The following is a 24625-nucleotide window of genomic DNA, read 5'->3' on the forward strand; positions in this document are numbered from 1 at the left end:
AAGCTTCTGAACTACAATGAGGGTGGGCAATCACTCTGTGATTTTCCTCTGGTGCTCATCGTGTAATTGTTAAATACATTTGTATGCCTGTTCTATTAAACTGCCTCATGACAGTGATTTTCGGTGACTCTTCAGAAGGCCAAATGGAAGCCCTCTCTTTTCCCCTACAGTATATAAATATGAATTAAAGCGAATGTAAACAAACTTTACATTTACATTTTATATTACATTTACATTATTTTATAGAAATTTTAAAATAATCACGGGATTATTTTCAGATTAACCTCGGTGATTATCTATTAAAACTTTAAAACAAACAATAAATGAGCTAAAATTTTTTAATTTTAATTTTATTTTATTTTGTTATTTTTATTTTTTCTTTAAGTTCTGACACTCAGTCCATATTTTATTTTTTTAAGACAGGGTTTCACCATGTTGGTCAGGCTGGTCTTGAACTCCTGACCTCAGGTGATCCGCCTGCCTTGGCTCCAAAGTGCTTGGATTACAGGCGTAAGCCACCACGCCCAGCCATGAACCAAAGTTTAATAACAAAACTTAAAATTGAAATTATGTAGATAAGGCTAAAGTTTTTTAATTTAATTTTTTGAAAATGTAATGAAAACTAGGCGTGGCAGCTCACACCTATAATCCCAGCACTTTGGGAAGCCAAGGCGGACAGATCACCTCAGGTCAGGAGTTCAAGACCAGCCTAGCCAACATGGTGAAACCTCATCTCTACTGAAAATACAAAAATTAGCTGGGCGTGGTGGCAGGCACCTGTAAGCCCAGCTACTCAGGAGGCTGAGGCAGGAAAATAGTTTTAATCCAGGAGGGAGAGGTTGCAGCGAGCCAAGATCGTGCCACTACACTCCAACCTGGGCAACAGAGGGACACTCAAAAAAAAAAAAAAAAAAAAAATCTGCAATTCTAACATTCCATGTCCCTTTTGCTACAAATGTAAAGAATCAATATCACACTTTATTATATCTATACAAACATTTAAGAATAATATAAAAGTGCTTAGTTTTGCAAAATGTTCCTCAGCTACCCATCTGAAATTTCACCCTAATTTGTGAGTATGTCTGGTGTCCTAAGAGAAGCAAGAAAATGCTTGACACTAGGAAAAGATAATCTATTAGGCCAAAAGCTATTGCATTCACACTGAGAGGAAGAATGTATTTGACAAGCTAATTATTTTGTCTTTTCTCTTATCTAACTGTTTCTGCTGTTCGGAATCCTCCTCACATTCCAAAGCAAGGTCTTTCTCCTACTTCAACAGCAGCAAAAACCATTAAGCTTTATGGCATCTGTATTCGGTTGCCTTTTGTTTTGTAGACATAGAGCAAGTGATGTGAAGTGTTTCCCTGGGGTCTGGAGTGGATATTTAAGTTTGTAAGTCACACAATGCCAGCCTGTATGCTGAATTCCAAGTAACAAAGGTGTCTGTGTGTTATTTAATAAATGCATTTTGGGGTTTGTGACATGCCGGGTTAAGGGCAGGGGCCCCTCTTGCTGGGTCTACAGGTCATGCTAGTTAGAGTTTACAAAATTATTTATTGACTATAGCTGCTGCTGCTGCTTCTTCTTCTTCTTCTTCTTCTTCTTCTTCTTCTTCTTCTTCTTCTTCTTCAAGACGGGGTTTCACCATGTTGGTCAGGCTGGACTTGAACTCCCGACCTCAGGTGATCCGCCCGCCTTGGCCTCCAAAGTGCTTGGATTACAGGCGTGAGCCACCACACCCAGCCTGACTATAGCTTCTAACAGCTTTCTATAGCTGTAGCTTGAAGTCCCCAAAACTCCCAATACTTCCCTAGTCTTTCTAGACCACTAATAGACAAAGGTAGAAAGTTAAGAGGTCCCACTAATCACTATCATTGGGGTTCCACCCCATGATTGGGGTCTCATCAATCACTATCTCAAAACATCGGTCAGATTAAAATTTAAAAGCCCATGTTTTCTGAGGACAAATATTTATACAAATTCAGTTACTGAGTTTATTGCTCATGGTAAATTTTTTTTATAAAACATTTATAATTTATTGGTCTTTTGGGGGAATTAGATGCATAACCACTGTATTACAACTGAGCCATTAATTTTGTGGCTTTGTCGACACTAACTGGTTTACTTTCATAACACTGCTGAGGAATCAGTTCTTTCTGTAGAGGTTAAAAAAAGGCCTTTTGAGAATTGTGCAAGTTCCTTTTGTATATTTACAAAAGCTTTATGTACTCTGCTAATTTTTCATCATTTACAATGTTCATCTTCTTAAAATTAGTGGTAACTCAGGCTGGGTGTGGTGGCTCACGCCTATAATCCCAGCACTTTGGGAGGCCAATGTGGGCAGATCACCTGAGATCAGGAGTTCAAGACCAACCTGGCCACCATGGTGAAACCCCATCTCTACTAAAAATACAAAATTAGATAGGCATGGTAGTGCATACCTGTTCCTAGCTACTTGGGAGGCTGAGACAAGAGAATCGCTTGAACCTGGGAGGCAGAGGTTGCAGTGAGCCGAAATTACGCCATTGCACTCTAGCCTGGGCAACAAGAGTGAAACGACATCTCAAAAAGAAACATATATATATTAGTGGTAACTGGTTTTGCTTTGCTTTTGGCCTTTACGTTTTTTTGGCTGGCTGTGTGAAACACATTCCTGGGGACTTCTGCCCTCTTCATTTTTTCTTGGCCATTGTCTCTCACCAGGCCTTCAATGAGCTTCTGACGCTCCAGGTTACACCATCTGCCTCGTATTAAGTTTTTTTTTTCTTTTTGGAGACAAAGTCTCACTCTGTTGCCAGGCTGGAGTGCAGTGGTACAATCTCAGCTCACTGCAACCTCTGCCTCCCGGGTTCAAGCGATTTTCCTACCTCAGTTAGGACTACAGGTGCACCATCATGCCCAGCTAATTTTTGTATTTTTAATAGATATGGGTTTCGCCATGTTGACCAGAATGATCTCCATCTCTTGACCTCGTGATCTGCCTGCCTTGGCCTCCGAAAGTGCTGCATGGTAAGTTTTTAAGTCAAGAGTTATGGGAAGTAAGTTATTCAGAATGTGTAATTTATAAATTCTTGGATAAATCAGCCCTATACACCCTACCTTCTCAAAATCTAATGTGTAACTATAGAAAACAGAATCAGGCCGGGATTGGTGGCTCGTGCCTGTAATCCCAGCTTTTGGAGAGGCTGAGGCAGGCAAATCACCTGAGGTCTAGAGTTCAAGACCAGCCTGGCCAACATGGTGAAACCCCATCTCTACTAAAAATACAAAAATTAGATAGGCACGGTGTCAAGCGCCAGTAATCCCAGCTACTCAGGAGGCTGAGACACAAGAATTGCTTGAGCTCTGGAGGTGGAGGTTGCAGTGAACTGAGATGGCGCCACTGCACTCCAGTCTGGGCGACAGAGACTCATTCTCAAAAAAAAAAAAAAAAAGAAATCGAAGTAAATAGGCCAAGTGCAGTGGCTCATGCCTGTAATCCCAGCACTTTGGGAGGCCAAGGTGGGCAGATCACTCGAGGCCAGGTGTTCAAGACCAGCCTGGCCAACATGGTGAAACCCCATCTCTACTAAAAATACAAAAATTAGCCAGGCGTGGTGGTACGTGCTAGTAATCCCAGCTACTCGGGAGGCAGAGGCAGGAGAATTGCTTGAACCGGGAGGTGGAGGTTGCAGTGAGCTGAAATCTCAACACTGCCCTCCAGTCTGGGCAACAAAGCAAGACTCTGTCTCAAAAACAAAAAAAGTAAATAGGCAAAAAAAAAAAAAAGGAAACTGGAGGAAACAGAAATAATGCAGGAAGTAGACGTAAACTTCCAAAGATAAAAGACGATAGCTATACTTCATCCAAATAATAGAAAACACTCTATCCATAAAAACCAAACAGAACAATCACACAAAACCAGAACACTGTGAATAAAGAGAATTCAAAGAACAAAAAAGAGTGCTAGGAAATTAAAGCTAGGATTGCTGAGACTTTTTAAAAATTGGAGACTGGGCAACATAATGAGACATCTATCTCTACAAAATTACAAAAAAATTAGCAGAGCATGGTGGCACCTGTGTGTAGTCCCAGCTACTCCAAAGGCTGAGGGCAGAAGATTGCTTGAATCTGGAAGTTTGAGGCTGTGGTGAGTCATGATCACGCCACTACACTTCAGCCTGGGTGACAGATCAAGACTCTATCTCAAAAAAAAACCCAGAAATTTTAAAGTGAGAGATAAATTTAAAGAACTTTCTGGCCGGGCGCGGTGGCTCAAGCCTGTAATCCCAGCACTTTGGGAGGCCGAGGCGGGCGGATCACGAGGTCAAGAGATCGAGACCATCCTGGCCAACATGGTGAAACCCTGTCTCTACTTAAAATACAAAAATTAGCTGGGCGTGGTGGTGCGCGCCTGTAGTCCCAGCTACTCGGGAGGCTGAGGCAGGAGAATGGCTTGAACCCGGGAGGCAGAGGTTGCAGTAAGCCGAGATTGTGCCACTGCACTCCAGCCTGGCACCTGGCTACAGAATAAGACTCTGTCTCAAAAAAAAAAAAAGAACTTTCCAAGAAAGTTGGACAAGTCAGGGATGGAAAACAGGAGAGAAATGAAAGGAAAATTAGTCAATGAGTCCCCATATCCAGATAATAAGAGTTCAAGAAATGAAAAGAAAGGAAGTAATTTTCAAAGACATAATACAATTAAAAATTTCAGAACAGAAGAACATAAGTTTCTGGCCAGGTGCAGTGGCTCACACCTGTAATCTCAGCACTTTGGGAGGCCAAAGTGGGCAGATCATCTGAGGTCAGGAGTTCGAGACTAGCCTGGCCAGCATTGTGAAACCCATCTCTGCTAAAAATACAAAAATTAGCAACAAAGTGAGACTCTGTCTTAAAAAAATTTTTTTTTTAATTTTGAATAGGTCACAATAAAAGGATAAAGAATCAGAATGCATTGAACTTCTCAACAGCAATATTGGAAACTTAAAGACAATGGAGCAACACCTTTAACATTTTGAGTAAAAATTATTATTTTATTTTTCATTTAATTTAATTAATTTAATTTATTATTATTATTATTTTGCAATGGAGTCTCACTTTGTTGCAAGAGCAAGAGGCTGAAGTGCAGTGGCATGATCTTGGCTCACCACAACTTCAGCCTCCCAGGTTCAAGTGATTCTCCTGTCTCAGCCTCCCAAGTAGCTGGGATCACAGGCATGTACCAACACCATGCCTGGCTAATTTTTGTAATTTTAGTAAAGACGGGGTTTCACCATGTTGGCCAGGCTGGTCTCGAACTCCTTACCTCAGGTGATCCACCCACCCTGGCCTCCCAAAGTGCTGGGATTACAGGCATGAGCCACTGCACCTGGCCTATTTTATTTTATTTTGTGAGATGGAGTCTCACTCTGTTGCCCAGGCTGGAGTGCAATGGTGAGATCTTGGCTCACTGCAAGCTCCGCCTCCTAGGTTCAAGCGGTTCTATTGCCTCAGCCTCCCAAGTAGCTGGAACTTATGGGTACACGCCACCATGCCTGGTTCATTTTTGTATTTTTAGTAGAGACAGGGTTTTGCCATGTTGGCCACACTGGTCTCAAACTCCTGACCTCAAGTGATTTGCTCCCAAAGTGCTGTGTTTTTTAAATCACATAGAATGATATTATTATTAGGGCAATAGAATGAAAATATTAAATAATTAGTTAACTTCTGTTTATGGCTTATTCTACACTCTTCTTATTTGAGAATGAGAAAAACTGGAATAATTGGAACAATAAACTATGACTATAAATATATTTTCTCTCAGGATATTGGTTTTTTCCTTCTTACAAACAGGTTTTATTGTGTTTGGTCCACAGTTGTATTTCACATTATCTCATGGAGTAGGGACTCTGGGTGGGTGTCCTTGTGCAGTACTTGGCAGGGCATGTGGGAGACGAGACAGAGGAGTAGAGCAAATCAGGCCCAGAAGGGGAGAAGGCAGACTGGGGGCTTCTGAAAACCTACTGAGGGGCTGGGTGCAGTGTCTCACGCCTGTAATTCCAGCACTTGGGGAGGCCAAGGCGGGAAGATCACCTGAGGACAGGAGTTTGAGACCAGCCTGACCAACATGGTGAAACCCCATCTCTACTAAAAATGCAAAACTTAACCAGGCATGGTGGAGCACCTGTAGTCCCAGCTATTTGAGAGGCTGAGGCAGGAGAGTCCCTTGAACCCAGGAGGTGGAGGCCAAGATCGGCCACCGCACTCTAGCCTGGACAACAACAACAACAATAACAAAAACCTACTGAGGCCACAGTTGGGGTTGGGGGTAGGGGGGCGTTAGAGTGGAGAGGGTCAGGCTTAGCCCCAACAACTCGGAATTCCACTTCCTTGTACAGGCCTCACTTTCCCCACCCGGCCCGGGGCAGGTCAGAGGGTCTGAGGTCTGTTGGTCGGAGGGTCCTAGGGAAACCCAGCCACTTGGGAGCCTGAGATATTTAGCATCGTGTCCAGGTCCCCTTTCCCAGGGGACTCATTTCCCAGCACCGTCTCCACTGTCCCTGCCTCGTTCTTGGCGGGGGGGGGGGGGGGGGGGGATGTATTTTTCTTGTGTTAATACTTCCTGAAACTTTTGCGGATACAGAAACCACAAACTGATCAGCTGACAAAAGGCGGAAGAGGCAGGCAACCGGAAACCTTTGGGGACCAGTTCCCTCCAAGCCCAGGTCTCTTCTCCCCAGCACAACTCGGCCCACAACCTGGACATGCCAGCAGAGACCCTCACCCTACACGTATCCGGATACAGCCTCGGCCCCTTCCCCTACAGCCCGGTGGCTCAGTCCTGCGAAGGACCAAGGCAAGGGGGAACAAAGCCCTGCTGCCTGATCCAATGCCACTACTCACAGACTCTCGGTTGGTTGGCAGCACTGAACAGGTTAAGGAAAAAAAAAAAGATGAAAACACAGATAAACCCAAAAACCCCGACGGGGAGACGATGTGGGGGGAGAGAGTGCTGGGAGCCTCAGTAACCCGCCACCTCCTGGTAGTAAGGGGGATATTCAGGGACCTCTCGCAGTTGCCGGAGGGATCCTGGCTGGCCACTGTGCCTTGCAGATAGTACTTGGGATCATATATCTGCCGGCCCAGGCCAAAGACCTGGCCGCTCTGGTTGGCACCCTGCATGTAGCCCATCTGCAAGGGACATGGAGGAGTTGTCACACTTGTTGGTTCCCAGCTTGGTGTCGTGGGTGTGCCCCCGGGTCCCAGGAGCCATCATGCCCACCTGACTGGCACACTTCTTTGTTCCATCCAGAGGCTGATGGTCCAGTAGTCCATGAGGGGGGGTCGTAGAGATGCCTCCTTGCGCGGTAGGTAGTAGGCGGTCATGCCTGACTGGCTGGTGCATTTGTTGGTGTCCATCTGGAGCCCGGTGACTCACTGGCCGGCCTTCAAGGTGGCGTCGTGGAAGTTCTGCTCCTGCTTCTCCAGGTACTTGGGCCAATGTCCACCCCGCGCTGCAGACCCTGAGTCTTGTCCTTCCCCCTCAGGGCGAGAAAAGACACCTGCATCTGCATAGGGTTCCCACTCTCCAACAGGTCGCTGGCCTCGAATGCGTCCGTGGGGTTCCTGCCATAGCTGACCATGGCCTTGATGAAGTTGGAGAGGTTTTCTGGCTGGTGCCAGTTCTGCATGGAGCGGTTGATCCTGGGGACTAAGCCCGGCTGTAGCTTGTTCATGAGAGTGCATAAGTTAATCACGTCCTTCAGGCCCTTCGGGAAGTCGGGGCCGATGGAGAAGCTGGCGAGTTCTTTGATCCAGCTGCGAAGCTCTGCCTCCTTCTGGGGGGTCATATTTGGACAGGAGCGGTTATTGACCTCAGCCAACAGCCGGTATGAGGGGTCCTTGTTGAGCTGCGTGGAGCTTATGGCTGGCAGGCGTGGTGGCCGCATGGGACCGCCAGGCAGGCGTGGGGCTGGAATGTGCTCCTCTCAGGAGATAGATAGATAGATATATAGATATATATATAGAGAGAGAGGGAGAGAGAGAGAGAGAGACGGGGTGTCACTCTGTCGCCCAGGCTGGAGTGCAGTGGTGTGATCTCGGCTCACTGCAACTTCTGACTCCCGGGTTCAAGCGATTCTCCTGCCTCAGCCTCCTGAATAGCTGGGGTTACAGGCGGGCGACGTACAGCTAATTTTTGTATTTTAGTAGAGACGGGGTTTCACCATGTTGATCCAGCTGGTCTCGAACTCCTGACCTCGGGATCCGCCCACCTCGGCCTTCCAAAGTGCTGGGATTACAGGCGTGAACCAATGCACTGGGCCCTTTCAGGATATTTTTATGTGGTCTGGGCATGGTGGTTCACAGCTGTAATCCCAGCACTTTGGGATGCCAAGATGGGAGGATCACTTTCATAGCAAAACCAAGTCTCTACTAAAAAGGAAAAAAAAAAAAATTACCGGGGCATGGTGGCAAGCACTTGTAATCCCAGCTACTTGGGAGGATGAGGCTGATGGATAGCTTGAGTACAGAAGTTCCAGGCTATAGTGAGCTATGATCAGTCTACTGCGTTCCAGTCTGGGTGACAGAGCAAGAACCTGTCTTTAACTCAATCTATCTATCTATCTATCTATCTATCTATCTATCTATCTATCTATCTATCTGATATTTTTATGTGGAGCTGAAGGTCTTCTGTTATCTGGACACAGGTTTTAGTTGGTACTCAAAACTTCCAATCATTCTAGAAGCTACAGGGGTAGTTGGGAACTCTTAGCACCCACCCCAATTTTTTTTTCTACCAATGCACTGATCTTGGACCACTCCTTTTTTTTTTCTTTCTTTCTTTTTTTTAAAGACAGAATCTTACTTTGTTGCCCAGGCTGGAATGCAGTGGCAGGCAATCTCAGCTCACTGCAACCTTTGCCTCCTGGCTTCAAGCAATTCTCCTGCCTCAGCCTCCTGAGTAACTGGGATTACACGTGTGCTCCCACTATGCCCAGCTAACTTTTACATTTTTAGTACAGGTGGGATTTCACCATATTGGCCAGGCTGGTCTTGAACTCCTGACCTCAAGTGATCCACCTGCCTTGGCCCTCCAAAGTGCTAAGATTACAGGCATGAGCCACCATGCCTGGCCAGATCACTCCAATTTTTTTTTTTTTTTTTGAGACCGAGTCTCACTCTGTCACCTCGGGTGGAGTGCAATGGCTGGATCTTGGCTCACTGCAACCTCTACCTCCCAGGTTCAAGCGATTCTCCTGCCTCACCATGCCTGGATAATTTTTTGTATTTTTAGTAGAGACTGGGTTTCACTATGTTGGCCAGGCTGATCTCGAACTCCTAACCTCGTTATCTGCCTGCCTTGGCCTCCCAAACTGTTGGGATTACAGGTGTAAGCCACTGCATCCAGCGACCACTCTGATTTTAATAAACCAAGCTGTATGTGCCACACACCAAAATCCTGCCCTTTTTTTGGAATAGGGAGAATAAACTGATATGATTTGAGCCTTCTTCCCTCCAGAGCCTGAACCTCCAACTTAAGAGTTAGAGCCTGAAAAAGTCCAACTCAGACTTTTCTGATGTCTAGGAATTTGAGATACTAATTGTCTTATCCCTACCCACTTCCCCATCTCAGAAAATTTGCCCTACCACAGAGTCCCTGGCAGAGACGGTTATGCCACCCACCATTAGACCTTGTCTCCATAGCCACAGCTGACTGGATCACAGAAGAACACCTAATCCATTCAGATGCTTTTTTCCCCCTTCACATGGGATGCCTTACAAATTTGGGTGTCATCCTTGCACAGTGACTATGTTAATCTTCTCTGTATTGGTCCAATTTTAGTATATGTGCTGCTTACGTGAGCACCAATCGAATTCTTTTGCTTGCTAATTTGAACCTAGAGACTTCGACTTTGAGTCAGTAGCTCAGTGGAGGACACTTAGAACTGGAGAGTCAGGTGGTGTTGGGGGAGCAGCCATTTTTTGGTGTATGCATGCTCGTAAATGTAGAAATCCAGTCATCAGAGATGAGCCATAGCCTGGATGTGCCAACAGCTGCAGAAACCATACAATCCCAGAGAAAGGTGGAGAGAGTAGTGATCTGACAACTTTGACATTTATGACTTCTACTTGGGATCTGTGAACTTCTGCTCTGGATTTCTTACCATCCTCTTTTAATTAATTAATTAATTAATTAATTAATTTTTATTTATCTTTAGAGACAAGGTCTTGCTCTGTGGCCCAGGCCGGAGTGCAGTGGTGTAATCATGGCTCAGTGCAACCTCAACCTCCCAGGCTCAAATGATCCTCCTACCTCAGTCACCAGAGTAGCTGGGACTACAGGTGTGCACTATCACACTTGACTAATTTTTATTTTTATTTATTTATTTTTTTTGAGACAGACTTTCGCTTTTGTTATCCAGGCTGGAGTGCAATGGCGCGATCTAGGCTCACCGCAACCTCCACTTCCTGGGTTCAGGCAATTCTCCTGCCTCAGCCTCCTGAGTAGCTGGGATTACAGGCACGCACCACCATGCCCAGCTAATTTTTTGTATTTTTAGTAGAGACGGGGTTTCACCATGTTGACCAGGATGGTCTTGATCTCTTGACCTCGTGATCCATCCGCCTCAGCCTCCCAAAGTGCTGTAATCACAGGTGTGAGCCACCGCGCCCGGCCACACTTGACTAATTTTTAAATTGTTTTTGGAATTGGGGTCTTGCTATGTTGCCAGGACTGGTCTCCAACTCCTGGACTCAAGTGATCCACCCTCCTTGGCCTCTCAAAGCACTGGGATTATAGGCATGCATCACTGCGCCCAGCTGATCGTCCCCTTTTAAATTGGGTTAGGATAGCTTTCTTTTACTCGTAACCAAAAAATACCTGATTCAACAGTTTTTAAAAGTCCATTTTTGTCACTCTACCTTTTAGCACCTCTCTGCCAGCCTCCAGATCCTATGGATTCCCTGTAATCTGCGTAAATTGGTCAGGAGCAGGGAAATAGGGAGAATACATTTCCTTAAAATGTCCTAGACAGGAGACAACCGGATTCTTCTAGATATAGGAATTTGGGGGTTCTTCAAGCCTTAGCCTGGCCTACAGCAGTTGTGGCAGCCTTTGGAAGAAACCAGATGGTCAGCCACGTGATGAATAATCTATGTAACTTAATGCCATTTATTAATTTATAATTGTATTAAACTATAATTTATGAGAAAATTTTGTTTAAAAGCTATTAACTATGTTTTTCTAATTGTTTTGGTACATTTTTATAAAACAAGGCTATTAAATCTTGGTTGCAGGTTTCTAACCATCAATTTTTTGGTAGATTTAATATATAGTATATAGTTACAGAGTTTTAAGTACATATGGAAATTTTCCATTTCTTTGATTTCAAGGTTCTTAAAAAGCTGACATAGGCCAGGCATGGTAGCTCATGCTTGTAGTCCTAGCACTTTGGGAGGCCAAGGCTGGAGGATCCCTTGAGGCCAAGAGTTCAAGAACAGCCTGGACAACATAGTAATGCCCCCACCTGCCCTGTGTTTTTCTCAATTAAGAAAGAGAGAGAGAACTTTAAGTCATGCAATTAGAGAATGTGAACAGAATCTACCCAAGTAGATATTCATAAATACACCTAACCGTCTCATTTTACACGTAACTTGTTTAGCATTATTTATTTGCAGTCCACAATTGTAGTTTTCAACTTGGCAAAATCTCATATATACTGTGTATTTACACTATGTAATAAGAAAGCACAAAAATCAGGATCCTTCAAATACTAAACATATAAAATTTGTGAAACCAGGAATTTCTACATTTCAATATAAACTTAACTAATGAGTACTATTCCACAGAATGCAAGAATTACAAATATTTAAAGAGAATGTCACTATTGTCACCAGTATAAAAGTAGATACCTTTTTTTTTTCTTCTGGAATCAGGCAGTACCTTAGCACTAAGATACCTTTTTTTAATGGGCACATATCAGAAAATTGTGGGTACTTTGGTATCTGGTAGTATTACAACACATATACTTTTTTTTTTTTTCAAGACACAGTCTTGCTCTATTTCCCAGGCTGGGGTGCAATGGCATGATCTTGGCTCACTGCAACCTCTGCATCCCAGGTTCAAGCGATTTTCCTGCTTCAGTCTCCAGAGTAGCTGGGATTACAGGTACCTGCCACCATGCCTGGCTAATTTTTTTATTTTAGTAGAGATTGGATTTTACCTTGTTGGTCAGGCTGGTCTCAAACTTCTGACCTCAGGTGATAAATCCACCTCAGCCTCCCAAAGTGTTGGGATTACCAGCATGAGCCACCACACCCGGCCACAACACATATACTTTTAAAGTAGCTTTTTTTTTTTTTTAAAGATGGGGTTTCACCATGATGGCCAGGCTGGTCTTGAACTCCTGACCTCAGGGGACCCACCCACCTTGGCCTCCCAAAGTGCTAGGATTGCAGGCGTGAGCCACTGCACCCATCCTTTTTTTTTTTTTTTTCACTGTGAATATATTTTTTATTTAGTCATTCTGTTTACAATTGAAACTCTGTGAATTCAAAATTAACATCCTTGCCCGTGAGTTCCTTACAGACACCAGAAAAGGTTTCAACCTTGTGTTCCACATTGTTCTGCTGTGCTTTGTCCAAATGAACCTTTATGAGCCAGCTGCCATCCAGTTTCACACGGATTCTCTTGCCAACAATTTCACTTGGGAAGACCAGGTCCTCAAGGATTGCATCATGCACAACTGTCAGTGTACGGCTCCTGGGACGCTTTTGCTTATTTTTTATACGGCTTTTTCGCGTTGGCTTCGGCAGAATTCTCCTCTGAGTGAAAAAGACAACATGCTTCCCACTGAACTTTTTCTCCAATTCGTGTACTAGCCGGACTTGGATTTTCTGGAAAGATTTTAGTTGAGGAAGAGGAACAAAGATTATTTCCTTGGCTGCTGTAATATTCAGCTCCCTGAGCTGAGCATTGACATCCGAGTTCATCTCCAGCTCCAGAAGAGCCTGGCAGATGCCAGACTCGAACTCGTCTGGCTTCTCACCATTGGGCTTCACGATCTTGGCGCTTGAACTGAACATGGCTTTCTCCTTGGTGAGCACCGACTTAGGAAAAGATCCAAGTCTCACGAGAGCATGTCAATATCCCTAAAGTAGCTTTTTAAGAAATGACTTTCTTCTGTGAAGGAGGTGTGAAAAAAGAAAAAATGATGTTCGATTCCATTCTGACATCAGAAAAACATGCATTTATTTATAGGTATTGGCTATACTGTTGTGGGAAGTAGCAAAGTTCCTTTTTAAAGTTTTCTTTCTTGTTAAATAATAAGTATGTTAATAACTTTGTTAAGCCATATCCTATGTAGCTGTTAGACATGCTGTGCTTACAGGCACATAGTACACTCTATGTTCTTATACTTTAACCAAGAGATCTATGCTGGACATGCTTGCAGGCATGTCCCAGCTCTCCATTGCTTTTACCTGTTTAGAAAAGTTTTAAGTTGTTAGTTAACTGGATTTTAGCTTAGATTGTGAGGTTTGGCTCCAGCCGACGGAGAGCAGACACAGCTGTAAGGACAACCCCAAATGGGTAAGGAATAAGTTTGTGTGTAGTCCTTTTGTTCTTTGTACTCTCGTGGCAAGATGACTAGTGAGAGTACCCTTCCTGCAGTCCAGGAAGTAAAAATTGCATTGCTGAAAGATCCTTCGTCTCAGTGCTAATTTTTCTTTGGGGCACCGAGCATCTATTTCCAACGCTGTTTACAATTATTAAATACTTACGAAAAAAGGTAGATGAAAAATAAAAATCATTTTGGATGAAAGGAAATAAATCATTTCTGCCTTTAGCAGTTAAAAATTCAAGTATTGTTACCTGGTAGGGGAGATACCGTGATCATAAAGTGGTTTTCCCAGGGCGAGGCTTATCCATTGCACTCCAATGTGTTGACCCCTGCAATTTCTTCAAATGTGGGAAATTAGACTGCACAATATGTGGTAGTGCGGACTGCATTCTTACTTTCCCCTGAATTAAAAAAAAAAAAAATTCAAGTATTGGCCTGGTGCAGTGGCTCACACCTGTAATCCCAACACTTTGGGAGGCTGAGATAGGCGGATCACTTGAGGTCAGCAGTGTGAGACCAGCCTGACCAACATGGTGAAACCTCATCTCTACTAAAATACAGAAATTAGCCAGGTGTGGTGTCAGGCACCTGTAATCTCAGCTACGCAGGAGGCTGAGGCAGGAGAATCACTTGAACCCAGGAGGCGGAGATTACGGTGAGCCGAGATCACACCATTGCACTCCAGCCTGGGCAACAAGGGCAAAACTCTGTCTCAAAAAAAAAAAAAAATTGAAGTATTTTACTATGAATTTAATTACATATGACTATTTGTTATAATTTCTATTTTAATTATTAACCAATAGATATTTTATAGCCAAATTTTTTAAAGAACTCAATTATGTGAACAAGGTGTTGCAGTAATTTTAGCTTAGCTTTGTCCAAATAGACTGGTGTTTATATATTTGCTTTATCCCCTCAGAATTATAATTATACCAGATGTTATACAGAAAGGAGTGATGTTCTCTTGAACTAGGGAGGTGGAGGTTGCAGTGAACTGAGATGGCGCCACTGCACTCCAGTCTGAGTGAAAGACCGAGACTCTGACTCAAAAAAGAAAGAAAGGGCCGGGCACCATGGCTCACACCTGTAATCCCAGCACTTTGGAAGGCTGAGATGGGTGGATCACCTGAGGTCAGGCATTCAAGACCGGCCTGGCCAACATGGTGAAATCCCATCTCTACAAAAATACAAAAATTAGCCAGGGATAATGGTGGGTGTCTGTAATCTCAGCTACTCAGGAGGCTGAAGCAGGAGAATCACTTGAACCCAGAAGGTGGAGGTTGCAGTGAGTGGAGATTGCGCCACTGCATTCCAGCCTAGGTGACAGAGTGAGACTCCGTCTCAAGAAAAAAAAAAAAAAGAAAGGAGTGATTCTTCTATCCTTTGTACTCATTTATTTTTCTTTTCATGGACCTTGCTGCTCTACATAAAAGTTAGTTGTAACTCATTTAAATTCAGGTCTCCAGTGTGCAGTAGTGTATTGCTTAACTGGACAGGGCTGTAACCCGAAGTGTAAGAAGGGGAGTATCCGCATTTCCCAACAGCAAGTCTTTAGCAATAAAGGTGCGGCACCACCAGTGCTAAAGGATACTATTCTAGTTAAACGTGTTTGTGTTCTGAATCTTCCATCGTGCAGTAAACTAATTTATACATTCTAATCCATTAATAAAGAAAAAGAGGAAGAAAGAAAAACAAAAACCACTCTTCAAAACCAAAAGCCATCTACCGCCTTTGAAACTTCCTGGACATAAAGTATCAGTCACTGGATTTTCCTTCACCCCTCCCAAGTTCCACAGTTTCAGAGCAGGCTTCCCAACAGGAGCTGGGAGAGCAGGGCAGGGAAATGCTGCTAAGTGACATGGGGCTTAGTTGTGCAATGGGGTATCAGATGACACTTGACATTGAGCCTTGTGCTGCTTTACAGCCATTCCACAATATAATGGAAGAGCTGCAATATTATGTAGATAATGCAGTATTGTGGACAAAGAGGCAAAATAGAAAATTCCTAGCTGCAATTGTTAGTTCCAAAAGGTCAGGTAGTTTAAGAATGATGTGATTAGGCCAGTGCAGTGGCTCATGCCTGTAATCCCAACACTTTGGGAGGCTGAGGTGAGAGGATCACTTGAGGTGAGGAGTTCAAGACCAACCTGGCCCAACACGGTGAAACCCTATCTCGACTAAAAAATACAAAAATGGCCGGGCACGGTGGCTCACACCTGTAATTCCAGCACTGTGGGAGGCCAAGGCGGGTGGATCACGAGGTCAAGAGATGAAGACCATCCTGGCCAACATGGTGAAACCCTGTCTCTACTAAAAACACAAAAATTAGGCATGGTGGCGCACGCCTGTAGTCCCAGCTACTCAGGAGGCTGAGGCAGGAGAATCACTTGAACTCAGGAGGTGGAGATTGCAGTGAGCCAAAATTGCGCTACTGCACTCCAGCCTGGCGACAGAGCGAGACTCCATCTTAAAACAAAACAAAATCAAAAATTAGCTGAATGTGGTGGTGCATGCCACCTGTTTCCAAGCAAGAGAATTGCTTGAACCTGGGAGGTGGAGGTTGCAGTGAGTTGAGATCATACCGCTGTACTCAAGCTTGGGTTGCAGAGTGAAATTGTCTCGAGAAAAAAAAAAGAAAAGGAAAAATTGAAATGCTGTTGTATACAGGCATACCTCAAATATATTGCAGATTCAATTTCAGACCACCCCACAATAAAGTGAATATTGCAATAAAATGAATAACACACACACTTAAAAAAAAAAGATGTGCTTAATTAGCCAGTGATGCAAGTTCAAAAAAAAAGACTGATAAGGTTACTTACATCTGAATTTTTCTCATTAGTTCCTTCCACATCCCAGAATAAGCTTAGGTTTAGAACTAATTAATTAATTAATTAATTAAAATGTTTGTTCATTCAAAAAATATTCATTGAGAAACTATAAGGCAGAGCATTAGGTCGAAGTATGAAAATCAACTCTTACACTGACATTATGAAATTTGCATAAGAAGTTTGGTGTAAAAATGAAAAAGTATGGAGATCAAAGCCAGCAATTCTTTGTATTTGTTATTATTTTATTTTATTTCTAAGATAAGGCAAGAGAATGAGCCTTTATTTGATATGACTATGGGTTCCAAAACCGGTATTTCCCAGTTGTTGAAGGAGGTGACCAGGAAGTCTAAACATGAATAGCTATGCAATACATATTAAAAATTCATTATGGGCCAGGCATGGTGGCTCACGCTTGTAATCCCAGCACTTTGGGAGGCCGAGGTGGGTGGATTGTGAGGTCAGGAGCTCAAGACCAGCCTGGCAAAGATGGTGAAACCCCGACTCTACTAAAAATACACACAAAAAATTAGCCGTGTGTGGTGGCAGTCACCTGTAATCCCAGCTACTTGGGAGGCTGAGACAGAGAATTGCTTCAACCCCAGAGGTGGAGGTTGCACTGAGCTGAGATCAAGCCACTGAACTCCAGCCTGGTAGACAGAGCCAGACACCCTCTCAAAACAAAACAAAACAACAACAACAACAAAAATCATTATGGGTCATGCCTGTAATACCAGCACTTTGGCAGGCCGAGGAGGACTGAGTTCTAGATAGCTAGAACTTCGAAGCTCAAGACCAGCCTGGACAACATGGAGAGAGCCCATCTCTGCCCAAAATATAAAAATTAGTCAGGCACAGGCCGAGTGTGGTGGCTCACACCTGTAATCCTAGCACTTTGGGAGGCAGAGGCGGGCAGATTTCCTGAGCTCAGGAGAGTTCGAGATCAGCCTGGGCAACACTGTGAAACTCTGACTCTAGAAAAATACAAAAAATTAGCCAGGCTTTATGGCATGTGCCTGTAGTCCCAGCAACTCGGGAAGCTGAGGCGGAATTGCTTGAACCCTGGAGGCGAAGGTTGTGGTGAGCCTAGATGGTGCCACTGCACTCCAGCCTGGGTGACAGTGAGACAGAGTGAGACTGGGCAACAGAGTGAGACTCCATCTCCAAAAATAAAAACAAATTAGCCAGGCCTAGTGGCACAGGCCTGTATCGGTAGGGAGGATCATCTGAGCCTGTAGGAGGTTCAGGATGCAGTGAGCCATGTTCCTGAAACTGCACTCCAGCCTGTGTAACAAAGAGAGACCCTGTCTCAAAAAAAAAAAAAAAATCATTATGTTATAGAAGATTGCAGGCCAGGCGCGGTGGCTCATGCCTGTAATCCCAACACTTTGGGAGGCTGAGGTGGGTGGATTACCTGGGGTCAGGGGTTGGAGACCAGCCTGCCCAACATGGAGAAACCCCATCTCTACTAAAAATACAAAATTAGTCGGGCGTGGTGGCACATGCCTGTAATCCTAGCTACTCCGGAGGCTGAGGCAGGAGACTAACTTGAACCCGGGAAACGGCGGTTGCAGTGAGCCGAGATCAGGCCATTGCACTCCAGCCTGGGCAAAAAGAACAAAACTCCATCAAAAAAAAAAAAAAGCCAGGCGTGGTGGCTCATGCCTGTAATCTCAGCCCTTTGGGAGGCCGAGGCAGGCGGATCACCTGGGCGTGGTGGCGCGTGCCTGTAATCCAGCTACTGGAGAAGCTGAGGCAGGAGAATCCCTTGAACTAGGGAGTCAGAGGTTGCAGTGAGCCGAGATGGCGCCATTGCACTCCAGCCTGATGGCAGAGTAAGACTCCGTCTAAAAAAAAAAATACAGATTGCTAGAGTTCTGTTTTAAAAAACCTCTTGATTTTACTTTAAATAATTTAATTTATGCATGTTTCAAAAAGCATATTGTTGTTAAAGTGAGCTGCACTTGTTACTTATTTTTTGCATATTCATTTATTATTCTGTTTAGGATAACCTTTATTTTTCTTCTGGCAAATAATATGTCTAAGATAAATGAAAAATCACATTTATTAAGTGCTTAATTTATGCAAGCTGGGGTGATGTTAAAGACTATGTGATTGGAACCCATTTTGAGGGCCAGGTGGTGGCTCACACCTGTAATCCAGGCACTTTGGGAGGCCAAAGTGGGCAAATCACTTGAGGTCAAGAGTTCCAGACCAGCTGGCCAACATGGTGAACCCTTACTCTATTAAAAATGCAAAAATTATAAGAACTCTAAGTCAAAAAAAAAAATGCAAAAATTACCTGAATATGATGGTGAGTGCCTGTAATCCCAGCTACTAGGGTGGTTGAGGCACAATAATCACTTGAACCCAGAAGGAGGAGGTTGCAGTGAGCTGAGATTGTGCCACTGCACTCCAGCAAACAAACAAAATCAGACTTCCAGAAAGGCACAGGGGCTCAAGCCTGTAATCTCAACATTTTGGGAGACCAAGGTGAAAGAACTGCTTGAGGCAGGAGTTTGAGACCAGCCTGGGCAACAGAGTGAGACCCTGTCTCTACAAAAATTATATAATTAGCCAAGCATGGTGACATGCTCCCCGATCCTTATTACTCAGGAGGATGAGGCTGGGGGAGTTCAAGGCCTTTAACCTAGGAGTTTGAGGCTGCAGGGAGCTATGGTTGCACCATTGCACTCCAGCCTGGGCAACAGAGACCTTGTCTCATTTAAAAATAAATAAATAAAAACTATCAAACTTCTCTCTGTTGGATGAGGATGCAGGCAGACTAAGGAAGGGTTGCCCGCCTCCTCCTGATAGGGTTGCCCGCCTCCTCCTGATAGGGTATGAGAAGAGCCTGATTGATGCCTGTGGCAGTTTCTTCAGGCTGCTGTCACAAATTGCCACAAACTGGGTGGCTTATAACAACAGGAACTGATTAGCTCACAGTCCTAGAGGCCAGATGTCTGAAATCAAGATGTCTGGAGGGCCATGATCTCTCTGCAGCCCACAAGGGAGAATCCTTCTGTGCAGATTCCAGGTTCTGGTGTTGCCTGCAGGCCTCGGCAGTCCTTGCTTTATGGCAGCATAACTCAAATCTCTGTCTCCACACGGCCGTCTTCCCTCTGCATCTGTGTAAACAAACTTCCCTCTTATTCCACAGACACTAGTCACAATGGATTTAGGGTCCACCCTAGTCCAGTATAACCTCATTTTAACTTGAGTACATCTGCAAATAGCCTATTTCCAAAAAGGTCACATTCACAGGTTCCAGATAAACATAAATGTTATGGAGACAGCATTTAACCCAGTGCTATGTCCAAACTTTGGCTCTGTCACTGAATGAGGGGCCATCCTGAAAATGCCATTCAGTGGGAGTTGGAGGACATCTTTGATATCCATGGACAGGACTTACTTATTCATATTTTTCTTTCTTTGTTTAGTGTTTTTTTTTTTTTTTTTTTTCGAGACAGAGTCTCACTCTGTCACTCAGGCTGGAGTACAGTGGTGTGATCTGGCTCACTGCAGCCTCCACCTCCTGGATACAAGTGATTCTTGTGCCTCAGCCTCCTGAGTAGCTGAGACTACAGGTGTGCACCACCACACTCAGCTAATTTTTGTATCTTTTTTTTTTTGGAAATGGAGTTTCGTTCTTGTTACCCAGGCTGGAGTGCAATGGCGCCATCCCAGCTCACTGCAACCTCCGCCTCCTGGGTTCAAGCCATTCTCCTGCCTCAGCCTCCCGAGTAGCTGGGACTACAGGCACGTGCCACCATGCCTAGCTAATTTTCGTATTTTTAGTAGAGACGGGGTTTCACCTTGTTGACCAGGATGGTCTCGATCTCTTGACCTCATGATCCACCCGCCTCGGCCTCCCAAAATACTGGGATTATAGGCGTGAGCCACCGCGCCCAGCCGAATTTTTGTATTTTTAATAGAGACGAGGTTTCCCATGTTTGGCCAGGCTGATCTCGAACTTCTGGCCTCAAGTTATTTGCCCACCTTGGCCTCTCAACGTGCTGAGATTTCAGGTGTGAGACACCAAACCCAGCCAATTTTTCATCTTTTTTTTTTTTTTAAGACAAGAGTTTCCCTGTGTTGCCCTGGTCTCTAACTCCTGGGGTCAAGCATTCCTCCTGCTTCAGCTTCCCAAAGTGCTAAGATTATAGGCATGAGTCACTGCACCTTGTTCTCATGTTTTCTTTCCGCAAAGGAGAGTCTAACAACAAAAATGTTACTAGAACACTCCCTCTCCATCTTTTAGTGGTGTCACTCTAATAACAAAAATATATCGTGGTAGAAAAATTTCAATCTTTAAAATAAGGCCAGTGTTTTCTATCGACAAATTACAAGACTTTTTTATTGTCATTTTTAGTAGATCCTGTGTGGGAAAATATTGGATGTCTTTAAAAAGATAATAAATACAATGTGCTACAAAACAAAAACAAAGTTGATTAGTCCCACTATCAAGCTGATGCTTGTTTCACAATTTTCATTCAGAAAAGAGATTATGTTTTTGTTTGAGAGTCTCGCCCTGTTGCCCAGGATGGAGTGCAGTGGCACAATCTCGGCTCATTGCAACCTTGCCTCCCATGTTCAAGTGATTCTCCTGCCTCAGCCTCCCAAGTAGCTTGGACTACAGGCTCCTGCCACTATGCTGGCTAATTTTTGTATTTTTAGTAGGGAAGGGGTTTCACCATGTTGGTCAGGCTGGCCTTGAACTCCTGACCTCAAGTGATCCACCTGCCTTGTCCTCCCAAAGTGCTGGAATTACAGATGTGAGCCACCATGCCCGGCCAGAAAAGAAATTTTGAAGTGAAATATAAGATGATTAAAAAAAGAGAGGCTGCCAGTTGTATTGGCTCATGCCTGTAATCCAAGCACTTTGGGAGGCCAAGGCAGGAGGATTGCTTAAGCTTAGGAGTTCAAGACCAGCCTGGTAAACATGGTGAAATCCCGTCTCTACTAAAAATACAAAAAAGTAGCCGGGTGTGGTTAGGACTCTGAGGCAAGATAATCCCTTGAACCCTGGAGGCAGAGATTGCAGTGAGCCAAGATGGCGCCACTGCACTTCAGCCTGGGCAACAGAGTGAGACTTTGTGTCCATAAAAAAAAAAAAGAACCAACTTTGGGCTGGGCACGGTGGCTGGTGCCTGTAATCTCAGCAGTTTGGGAGGGTGTGGTGGACGAATCACTTGAGGTCAGGAGTTTGAGACAAGCCTGGCCAACATGGTGAAACCCCATCTCTACTAAAAATACCAAAATTAGCCAGGCGTGGTGGCACACGCCTATAGTCCCAGCTACTCAGGAGGCTCAGGCAAGAGAATTGCGTGAATCCAGGAGGCAGATGTTGCAATGAGCTAAGATGCACTCCAGCCTTGGTGAAAGAGCAAAACTTTGTCTCAAAAAAAAAAGAACCAACTTCGAAATAAGAAAAAAACCAGGCTGTGCTTTGTAGTCGCCGTGTGTCCTGGGTGGTCAGGTGCTGTCATGAGATTTTTGGACTCTCTGAAGACCGTCCCTGGATCTTGGGTTAAAAATCTGTATTCTAGCCTGGGCGCAGTGGCTCACATCTGTAATTTCAGCATTTTGGGAGGCTCAGGCAGGCAGATCACCTTATGTCAGGAGTCTGAGACCAACCTGACCAACATGGAGAAATCCCGTCTCTGCTAAAAATACAAAATTAGCTGGGCATGATGGCTCATGCCTGTAATCCCAGCTACTCAGGAGAACCGCTTGAGTCTGGGAGGTGGAAGTTGCAGTGAGTGGAGATCGTGTCATTGTACTCTATCCTGGGCAACAAGAGAGAAACTCAGTCTCAAAAAAACAAAAATCTGTATTCTAGTCTGAACTGTGGGAAGAAAAAATAGTATTTACTTATGAGATGTAGAAGGCAGAAAATATTTTGACTTCCCGAGTTCTTACAGTGCTGTCAGCCAAGGGCATTGTTACCCCAAGATTGTGAATGCTCTAAAGAATCAAGTGGACAAACTGACCTTAACCTCTAGAGCTTTCTGTAATAACATGCTTGGTGACTACGAGGGGTATATTACTAAACTTTTCAACTACCACAAAGTTCTTCCTATGAATACAGGCATGGAAGCTGCAGAGACTGCCTGTAAACTAGCTCATAGGTGGCCTATACCATGAAGGGTATTCAGAAATACAAAGCAAAGGTTGTTTTTGCAGCTGGAAACTTTTGGGGTAGGACGTTATTTGCTACGTCCAGTTTCACGGAGCCGACCAATTACGATGGTTTTGGACCGCTTATGCTGGGATTTGGCACCATTCCCCCCATACTGATCTGCCTGCCCTGGAGCGTGCTTTTCAGGTCCAATTCAGGGTGAAGCAAGTATTGTTGTTCCGGGTCCAGGTTACCTAATGGAATTTCGAGAGCTCCGTACCAGGCACCAGGTTCTGTTTATTGCTGATGAAATACTGATGAAATTGGCCGGAACTGGTAGATGGCTGGCTGTTGGTCATGAAAATGTCGGACCTGATATAGTCTTCCTTGGAAAAGCCCTTCCTGGGGGCTTATCCCCTGTGTCTGTGGTGCTGTGTGATGATGACATAATGCTGACCATTAAGCCAGGGGAACATGGGTCATGAGCAACCCACTAGGCTCTCGAGTGGCTATTGGAGCCCTTGAGATTTTGGAAGAAGAAAACTTTGCTGAAAATGCAGAAAAAATGGGTGTTGAGAAATGAACTCATGAAGCTACCTTCTGATATTGTAACTGCTATAAGAGGAAAAGGATTATTAAATGCTATTGTTAAAGAAACCAAGATTGTGATGCTTGGAAGGGGTCTATGACTTCGAGATAATGGACTTCTGGCCAAGCCAACCCATGGCAGCATCACCAGTGTGGTTCTCCTGTTGATCAAGGACAATGAGATTCATGAGTCCACTGAAATCATTAACAAGACCATCTTGTCTTTCTGAGGGTAGCAGCTGTTTTCAGTAGTTCCGGGAGCCGGCTGGAGACAGGCAGTCCTATAAAAGCTCTGCTCCTAATGTGGGCACATTCTATTCCCGTGTGTCTTCAAAGACTTTTTTTTTGGATATATGCTTTTTTTTCAGTTGATATATAATAGGACGTTTATGAACTTACTGTTCACTTTGTAACATAACTAAGAGAATGTAATGGCATCTATGTTTAGTGAAAATGTTTTGATGTGCATGTGTACTTTCTTTTTTTTTGAACAGAATCTCTCTCTGTAGCTCAGGCTGGAGTGCAATGGCGTGATCTAGGCTCACTGCAACCTTCGCCTCCCAGGTTCAAGCGATTCTCCTGCCTCAGCCTCCCAAGTAGCTGAGATTATAGGCATGCGCCACCATGCCCAGCTAATTTTGTATTTTTAGTAGAGATGGGGTTTCTCCATGTTGGTCAGGCTGGTCTTGAACTCCTGACCTCAGGTGATCTGTCTGTCTCGGCCTCCCAAAGTTCTGGGATTACAAACATGAGCCACCACACCAACTACATTACTTTTTAAGGACAAAATGAGTAAATTCATATATCAGAACATAAAGTGAGTTTGATTCTTTGATTTTAATCTGTTTTCAACACCATGATGTGAAATTAAATTTCACCTATGTTTTTGCTGTGGTTTGAATGTGTCCCCCAAAGTTGTGTGTTGGAAACTTAGTGTGGGGAGAAGATCCCATAAGTGCTGAGGCAGGAGTCAGAAGCCTCAGCCTTTTCTTGAGGGAATGTGTTCTCTTTCCGGGTCCATGACGGGTCATAGTTTTAAGGGCAAGAACTTCCTAGTGCCACGCCCCCCTCCCATCTCTCTCCATCTGGGAGATTTAATGGTTTATGTTTGAATTTTGGGAGCACAGGAAGAAACTAAGAGTCAATCACCCCAGGGAAAGTTTAAAGGAACTCCTTTCATTGGCTAGGGGTCTTAGAGAAGGTGGGGGTTCCTCCCAGGTTAAAAGTCTCCTTCTTCCACACCCCTTCGGACTCCACGTTTGGATCCCCTTCCAGGAACACTCTTGTGGAAATTGTTTTTCTCTATCCTGGATTTTCCCTCTGGAGTCCCCTTCCACACTCTCATAGAAGGCTGTCTTCTCCTTCTAAACCCCAATATATCATTTCCTCTCCTGGATTCCATCTTTCTGGATTCTCTTACTCAGTGTGAGAGGAGTTTTCCTTCTCTTGTTTTCTCCCTCTGGGAACCCTTCTCACTCAATGTCAGAGCGGCTTTTCTTGCTCTCACT

At 44.3% G+C, this 24625-nt stretch overlaps 1 protein-coding gene, 2 non-coding genes and 3 pseudogenes across 3 annotated transcripts; 2 read left to right on the forward strand and 4 right to left on the reverse strand.

Moving 5' to 3' along the window:
* Positions 1–2075: 2075 nt before the first annotated feature.
* On the reverse strand, positions 2076–2690 carry LOC105707419 (ribosomal biogenesis factor-like; annotated as a pseudogene).
* A 4289-nt stretch (positions 2691–6979) lies between these two features.
* On the reverse strand, positions 6980–7907 carry LOC105707418 (calponin-2-like; annotated as a pseudogene).
* Positions 7908–9719: 1812 nt separating this feature from the next.
* On the reverse strand, positions 9720–9826 carry LOC135268527 (U6 spliceosomal RNA). The gene has a single exon (XR_010336840.1). It is a non-coding gene; the product is annotated as a U6 spliceosomal RNA (small nuclear RNA).
* Positions 9827–12465: 2639 nt separating this feature from the next.
* On the reverse strand, positions 12466–13044 carry LOC105707424 (small ribosomal subunit protein eS7-like). The gene has a single exon (XM_064360404.1). It carries the CDS (start codon positions 13042–13044, stop codon positions 12490–12492), a length of 555 nt encoding a protein of 184 aa, XP_064216474.1. The 3' UTR covers positions 12466–12489.
* Positions 13045–13823: 779 nt separating this feature from the next.
* Positions 13824–13983, forward strand: LOC135268615 (U1 spliceosomal RNA). The gene has a single exon (XR_010336915.1). It is a non-coding gene; the product is annotated as a U1 spliceosomal RNA (small nuclear RNA).
* An 8299-nt stretch (positions 13984–22282) lies between these two features.
* LOC105707433 (ornithine aminotransferase, mitochondrial-like) lies at positions 22283–23347 on the forward strand (annotated as a pseudogene).
* The last annotated feature ends 1278 nt before the right edge of the window (positions 23348–24625 follow it).

The sequence above is a fragment of the Aotus nancymaae genome, unplaced genomic scaffold, assembly GCF_030222135.1.
Source record: "Aotus nancymaae isolate 86718 unplaced genomic scaffold, 86718_ANA_hifiasm-v0.15.2.pri h1tg000040l, whole genome shotgun sequence".
In the NCBI taxonomy this organism is placed as follows: Eukaryota; Metazoa; Chordata; class Mammalia; order Primates; family Aotidae; genus Aotus; species Aotus nancymaae.

Excerpts from the sequence above, each read along its gene's own strand:
- LOC105707424 (XM_064360404.1), bottom strand. The coding sequence starts at position 13,044 with ATGTTCAGTTCAAGCGCCAAGATCGTGAAGCCCAATGGTGAGAAGCCA.